At 35.8% G+C, this 8,182-nt stretch overlaps 1 protein-coding gene across 1 annotated transcript; it reads right to left on the reverse strand.

Annotated features, from left to right (window-relative positions):
* On the reverse strand, positions 1-6,688 carry LOC107711283 (cytochrome b561-like). Its single transcript, XM_016516254.1, has 6 exons — positions 6,511-6,688; positions 5,483-5,693; positions 2,878-2,976; positions 2,132-2,235; positions 974-1,131; positions 1-345 (listed from the first exon to the last, which is right to left on the reverse strand). The coding sequence occupies exons 2-6, from the start codon at positions 5,688-5,690 to the stop codon at positions 153-155; spliced, it is 762 nt and encodes a 253-aa protein (XP_016371740.1). The 5' UTR covers positions 5,691-5,693; positions 6,511-6,688; the 3' UTR covers positions 1-152.
* Positions 6,689-8,182: the final 1,494 nt, after the last annotated feature.

The raw sequence follows: 8,182 nt of genomic DNA on the forward strand, positions 1-8,182 counted from the left end.
ACAATTTAATCCTGTCATAACTTCTTGGTGTCTGTTGCTGAGTAACTTAAATGTTAAGGATGGGGGAGACTGCAAAGGGAGAAACTGGCTGACAGGTTTGCTAGGACACGAGTAGGAAGGCAGAAAGGCAGTTTTTGGAGAGTATTAAGACATTAAGGAGAACTGGGGATTTCTCCTTCCGACAGGGTCTTAAAGTGCACGGATAGAGCCGCCTCCTCGGGATTCGGCGGTCGCCTAAAATCTTCTCTCGTCACCACGTAACCCACCATGACCCCAAAGCACACCAGCAACAAGCCTAAAGTGTTCGCCAGGACCCCCTCACCAGTAAACCTGGAGTAAGTTTCCCTAAGAACAAGAAATGTACCATAAAATTGTCATTGTTAGATGAACAGAAAAACACTGTAGTAGCTTGCACATCTTAAATAACACAAGCTTCAGATCCACTTTGACCAAAACACTGTAATTTAATAAAGATTTGCTAGTTATGTCAGTCTGTGGGACATTTTTTTTTTTTCTTTTTCAGATGCGAGAAGACTGTTTATTTATGGATTAATAAAGTTAATAATCATAAGTGCATTACATTAAATCCTTTAAGTATTCATGATTTCTGCAGTAAATGAGCATATAAGGAATATTATCTTGAATTTGTTTGTAAGATTCCCTTTTAGGTGATTAGATAGGTAGATATGTCTGTGTGCAAGGATTGAATTGTGGTTGCTGCTGTAACAATATAATTTCCTGAGAAGGATTAATAAAGTATTTACTACTAATAATAATAAAACACAGCATTTGATGCCAAATGGTGAGATGGTGAAAAGAAGCCAAATATCATTGATATTCATTGAAAGTCTCTTTCCGCTGTGACTCATTCACATGGTGACTCATTCCTTTCCTCTGTTCATAATTTTTACCTCAGCTTAGTGACATCAGTTGTTATTTTTCATATATTTCAGATGCATTCACTGACACTCACATTATACTGAAGAGCAGTTTCTCTGTGATTCCCAGCAGACAGGATCCCACAGACATGGTCAGCAGCAACAGGCCAAAGAAGACGTGCAGCGGGAGATACCAGCTCCTCAACTGAGCAGAGACCCATGGGAAAAGGAAAAATCCCAGTCCCAGTAACCACTGGAGGAAATTAGAGGAGAAGCAGTCACTCCAAAGACCACTTGACGCGATGTATTCTGCTGGCCTCTTCAAAATGTTTTAAGATCAGGTCTTCTCAAATTATGAAAAAAAAAGTATATAAACAAGTAATAATCTATTTTAAAGGAGACATATTATGCCCCTTTTTACAATATGTAATAGAAGTCTCTGGTGTCCCCAGAATGTGTCTGTGAAGTTTCAGCTCAAAATACTCCACAGATCATTTATTATTACATTTTGAAAATGCCTATTTTGAGTGGAAGCAGAAACGCGCTGTTTTTCGGGCCTGTCGTTAGAACTGTAACGTTGTTGCTTGCTAAATCAAAATGGCGGCGCCGTGGGTGTAAACTTACAGATTAAGGGGCGGTAATATTATAATGAGATCCCTTTGCAACGTCACTAGGGGAGCGAAATCTGACGCACTCATTTTTTCAGATGCTTGCAGAAAAAGGCTTACCAAAACAAAGTTAATGGGTTAATCTTTTTCACGTTTCCTTGGTTGGTAGATGCACCGGGCACCTGATTATAGCACTTAAAATCTGGAAAAGTTAGATTTTCATGATATGTCACCTTTAAAAAAAATAAAATAATAATATTTAAAAAAAACTATATATAAAGAAAAAACTTTTTAGTATTTTTTTAAATGATTATAACAATTTTATATTTAAATATAATAAAATATTCCTATTTTTAGCTGTATGTAGAGTATGAAGTGGACTAGCAGGTTTCAAGGCTGGTTTTCCATTGTCAATAAAAACTAATGCAAACACTGATGGCAATGTGCTGATGTTAAAGGCAGAGTAAGCGATTTCTGGTAGCCAATGTTGATATTTGAAATCACATGTTAGCAGTGTAATGGATGTGACCACAAGGGGGTTTGCTAATGCAGAGTTTCCAAACCACATACACTCAGTTGTTCAAATAAGGAAGAAGGAAAATGTTTAATGCTAATGCTGGTCAAAATGAAATGAATGCATATTACCTGTATGAAAAACAGCACAAAAGTGAGCATGCCACACCAGCTGTGCAGAGAATACATATGAGAGATCTTAGCTGACGAATGGAAGTCAAATACGGCAACCAGACCTAAGAAGAGAGAAAGAAAGAGATATTATACAGTATACATAGATATATATTTAAATATATTATTATAATTTAAAATAGCTGTTTTAGATTTTAATATATTTTAAAATGTAATTTATTCCTATGACGGCAAAGCTGAATTTTCAGCATCATTACTCCAGTCTTCAGTGTCACATGATCCTTCAGAAATCATTCTAATATGCTGATTTGCTGCTCAATATACATTTCTTATTATTATCAATGTTGAAAACAGTTGTGTGGCCTAATAGGGTTCTTGAATGAATAGAGTTAAAAAATAGTATTTATTTATTTTACTTAAAAAAAATTTAATCTTGCTGACCCCAAACTGCTGAATGCAGCAAAGTATTGACTGTAAGTATTGGTGTTGACTTCTGAAAATGCAAATCTAGTTATCCTGTGCCTTGTGAACGTGTTTATGTGAGGGAATTTTTAGTTTTCCCCTTATTTAACGGTTCAAATGGCACATTATTAGACATGGGAAATGATTGTGACCGCAGCAGTTGTGAATTACAGCTAAAATCTGTGTCGCTGAACAAATACCCAACAAAACAGTGCAGCCAAACGTAATTTACTGCCGAGCAGTGTTTTTCTTCTAACCTGTTAGCAAACACATGCTGAACTTACCCACAATACTGATGATAAGGGCCATCATATGCAGCAGAGCGTGGAGAATTTTCATTGAACGCTTAGTCTCGTTTCTAAAGACACGATAAACCAGAACAGCTGCGGTAGAGAAAGAACAAGAAAAAAAAAAAAGTCATATTTTCACATGTAAAAAGATTAGCCAATCATGAAAGCATAAGCATTACAAGTATAAAGTAACAGAACACATTTAAAATTCTTAAAGGTACAGGACCAAAAACAGCCTGTGTCAGGTTTGAAATTCTACAGATGCAGTAACCTGACGAACAACAGGCTAAGGGTGTATTACCATGTGTCTTTTTGGCCTTTCTACAAGCAGACTGATTCCCTCTGGGCTGCTTTTACTGGTGCTTTTTGGGACAGCTAAACCTCTAATAGGCCAATGACCTTTCAGGTATAATGTCCAGATTGAATTGCCATGACAAGGGCTTTGAATCAGACGACCACTGCTAAAGATATTAGCTCAATTAGTATCTGTCTCTGTTGAGTGTTTTAAGTGTCCAGATGGAAGAACCATGAATTGACTGTGATTATGCTTGAATAATATCTCTCTTACCATTTTCTTTCCTGAAACCTTAACTATAGCAGTTACTGATTAATAGAGAAAAGCACGCAATACCGACTCTCAGCAGGGCTTGATCTCTGTTTGAAAACCAACCATGAAGTATCCTAGCCAATATTGATTCATTTATACACAAAAATCAGGAAGCAAATCCGATATGAGCTCTAATAGCATTAGCTGGCCCTTTCTGTTCAGTATTGTGTGTGTTTTATTGAAAGCAAAGAGTCACATACACACACCCTAAAGGCTGAGAGATAGAAGACACACAGATGTCTTATTAGACCATTACATTGAGTCTCTATATTCCAGCTATTTTTTTTTTAATGAAACATTACAAGTCACACTTGTTTTTATCTTTAGAATAACCTGGAATGACGAATCATAAACAACAATAATAATATTACAAAATCAAATATAGTATATTTTGATTTCATATTGAATTATTTTTACTTTTACACTATCTAAAATACTATCAACCATATACTGTATACAGTGGGTACGGAAAGTATTCAGACCCCCTTAAATTTTTCACTCTTTGTTATATTGCAGCCATTTGCTAAAATCATTTAAGTTAATTTTTTTTCCTCATTAATGTACACACAGCACCCCATATTGACAGAAAAACACAGAATTGTTGACATTTTTGCAAATTTATTAAAAAAGAAAAACTGAAAAATGCTCAGTATTTAGTAGAAGCACCCATTTGATCTAATACAGCCATGAGTCTTTTTGGGAAAGATGCAACAAGTTATTCACACCTGGATTTGGGGATCCTCCGCCATTCCTCCTTGCAGATCCTCTCCAGTTCTGTCAGGTGGGATGGTAAACGTTGGTGGACAGCCATTTTTAGGTCTCTCCAGAGATGCTCAATTGGGTTTAAGCATATTAAACTGTAAAATGACTGTAAAAAGTATGACTTTCAGGTTTTCACAAAACAAAAAGTTTTATATATATATAAAAAAGTAAATGGACGAGTTGTATCAATTATGATATCAATTTAAACAATTATTATTAATCAATTAGGCCTATTACATTAATTAAATAACAATATAATTATAATTTGTCTTAATTGTTTAGATTTTTATAATGCATTATCTTGTCGATCCAACTGTTCACATTTACAACTCTGCTTGTTTGCAGCAAAACATGAGTTAATTTTCACATTTGGGAAATTTTCCGTCATTGGTCAGCAGGAGGCGCTTTCACTGCAGAAACAAAGAAGTTTCCTCGGTAACGACTGTACACAAAGCAGAAACAGGCAGCGCTCATGTTTATTTAATGTTTGTCTGTGTTTTAGTTGGTTAGGTTTGTATTTCATTATGTTCTGTTTATTGTCATAGATATGTATACATATCTGTTTATTGTGAGATGTAGTAACTATAGTAACCGCGGCGCCCATTGCCGTATGTTGCCAGAAACTACCGTGAAACGCTTAGTATAAACACTTAGGTAAGTTTGACAGTTAAGACGTTTGTTGCAACGCTCCTAAAGAAATCCCTTACCTTTGGGATTTTTTCCCCCTCAGGGATACCCCTAAGTCAAATTACTTAAGAACTTTCATGCAACGGGGCCCAGAGCTGTAACCCTAAAAGCCCAGAAAAAAAAGTAGCCCAAGTAGCCTTGGGTGTCAAAACTAGGGGTCGACCGATGTTTTTCAGGGCCGATATGAGTATTACAGATCAAGTAGACCGATAACCGATATTTTGAACCAATATATATGTCTGGTGTATAAATGATAATTAATGTCAAAATTAAGAATAACAAGGGCTCTGACAAAAACTTTCTTTAAATGCTTTTAAATTATTTTATTGGCAAATTGGTTTTGAAAATGACTTATACCGATAACCATAAAATGCTTAATATCAGCGCCGATAATCGGCCAGGCCTATAATCGGTCGACCCCAAGTCAAAACTATCTATCCCTGACTATTTCCTGAACGGCAATGCTTCTATTATTTTCTCTTTGCAAACTTCAGGTAAATAAGGATAAAAAAAACACATTTTATCTAAAATTTTAATTCTTACCATCACCATAGAGGAAGACCAGGCCGAGGACCATACAGAGAGGGTGGACGTTAAACTCTTGTGCTGAGCCGTCCCAGGCGTAGCCTCCACGGTAATGCCCCATCCACACACCTGTGATCACCACACATGCCACCCCCAGCACCTGAGAGCCTGCCACATACCACGGCAGCGTCCGCAAGCCGCCCATGCTCAACGGCATACCCTCCATTACCTGCGAGACGGGGTGAAGAAAGAAAGAGAAAACTGGAAAACCTTTAAGGGATGTACAAGACTCCACCTCTTATGCAAATTACAGATTTAATGAATTATAAAATAGTGATAGTAGATTTGCTTTTTTCACTTAAAATAGATCATTTTGACACAGATATGTTCTTGATATAGACCATATGTTCAGTGAGACACATAAGTACAAAATAGTTATAAACTAAAAACAGGCAGGTGCGTGAAACTATTTGTTTTATTTAAAAAAATAAAAAGTGGAGATGCTACACAGACATTAAATAATGAACAATACACAATATTTTCATTCTATATTTGCAATATTATTTAACATAGAACGTGATTTTAATATTGGCAGTGAAGAAGCTGCATGAATGTACAATGGGTCAAATTTGCAGTAAGTCTTCACGTTGTGGTTTGAATAGTCACGTGATGCCTTTAGTAAACACATTATGCAGATAAAGACCTTCAGTCTCCTGTGTTTAAGTTTCATGTGGTCTTTGCCAGCCTTAAGAAAGCACAACATCACCCACTGTAAAAACAATCGGTTACATGACTGCATGATGATTATCAAGCTTAAACTCCCTCTTAGCTGGCACAAACACATCATATTTAGAGGTCTAGAGCCACTAACCTCGTGATAATAATAACAAGCTATAAGATGAAAACTTGGATAACAGAGGGAAAACTCCTCTAGACGTCATGCAAAACATAATCAAGAGATGATGCCATTTTAAATTGTATTTGCCACTAAATTATGGTGCAGCAGCATCACGCGCTGTCAATACTATGGAAAAAGTGTCACTCACCTGCGCCACGTCTCCAGACAGCCAGAGAAATGGGCGTGTTTTTATGATTGTGTATTTTGGACAAGAATCACAAGATCCTTATTGCTTGAAGGGGTTTTGTGACCTACTATCAAATTGCATCTGATATTCTCTCTATACAGTTTACGCGAAGCCTCTGTTGATGTAGACGCGCGACTCACGGGCCTGTCTGATATTGTATCGTAGCGCACGGCTGGACGCACTTGGAAGTTGACGGGCAGATTCTGACCACGCCCCCGCGCTGTCACTATTGGCTGCTGCTCGTGAAAGGGGAGGGGTTACTATGCAGAGGATAAGGTCTGAAACGCACTTCGGTTGCCTTGGTAATCACATCTTTGAGCGATTGCTGAAGATTGTATATTGTCTGAAATAAATCATAGGCTACTAGACAGACGTTTTTAGTACTTCCAAAAATTTCTCGAAAGAATGCTGCATAGGATCACATCTAAATATTAGGCTACTAAATATCTGATTAATAATACTTCATTGATTATTCGTTTGGTGATGTCTGTTTGGATTCTTTATGCGTAAGTGTAGCCTACTACTGTTCAAAAGTTTGGGGTCGGTAAGATTTGTAATGTTTTTGAAAGCAGAAAGAAGTTTCTTATGCTCACCAAGGCTGTAATTGTCTGATTAAAAATGCAATAAAAACAATAATATTGTGAACTATTATTATAATTTAAAACAACTGTTTTCTATTTTAATATATTTTCAAGTGTAATTTATTCCTGATGGCAAAAATGAATTTTCAACAGTCATTACTCCAGTCTTCGGTATCCTTGACAAATCATGATGCGGATTTGGTGCTCGAGAAATATTATTATTATATTATATTATCAATGTTGAAAACAGTTGTGCTGCTTAATATTTTTTGGAAACCTTAATGCATCAGGATTCTTTGATGAAGAGAAAGTTCAAAGGAACAGTATTTATTTGAAAAATAAATATTTTGTAACATTATAAATGTCTTTACTGCCACTTTTGGTCCATTTAAATAAAAGTAAGAATTTCTTTAAAAATATGCTAAATAAAAGTAATAATTTCTTTAAAAATGTATGTATTATTGTTACGAATTTAATCCATTTATTTCTATTATTTATGTATTTATTTCAGCCAAAAACTGTGATCCTTCATAGAATAAGCAGTTTGGAATATGGATGGATGGATGGAAGTCAAAAACTTTTAAATAAACGAGTAAATTAAATACATTTTAAATAAATACATTTGTTTATTTACATAGGCTGTTACAACTTAAGCCTTGCTGGGGGGAAATTAATTTAAAAAAAAAAAAACCTTGTCATAAAACTGTTAAAAATATTAAAATGTAAAATATATTTTCTATCATATAATTTTCTACAAAGCTGTCATATGCTATATCTATGCTATATAGATACGCTATATCAATTTGCCTTGTCAGGGCAGAATTATCTAATGAATTGATTTGCATAGCCATCAACATTCTTACCAACTGAGCCTTGAATATCATTCTTTCGATCATGTCGCATATTGACCACAAGAGGGACGCAATGAGCTGTGGATAAAGCTGCAGTATCTCCTGCCGTCTTTGGTCCCAGTATTAGAGCTTATGCTGACATAATGTGCATGCATGTGTCACACTGACTTTATCTCCAGCTCCCCATCAATAACACCATTC

Source organism: Sinocyclocheilus rhinocerous, unplaced genomic scaffold, assembly GCF_001515625.1.
Source record: "Sinocyclocheilus rhinocerous isolate Xijiao unplaced genomic scaffold, SAMN03320098_v1.1 scaffold268, whole genome shotgun sequence".
Taxonomy (NCBI): Eukaryota; Metazoa; Chordata; class Actinopteri; order Cypriniformes; family Cyprinidae; genus Sinocyclocheilus; species Sinocyclocheilus rhinocerous.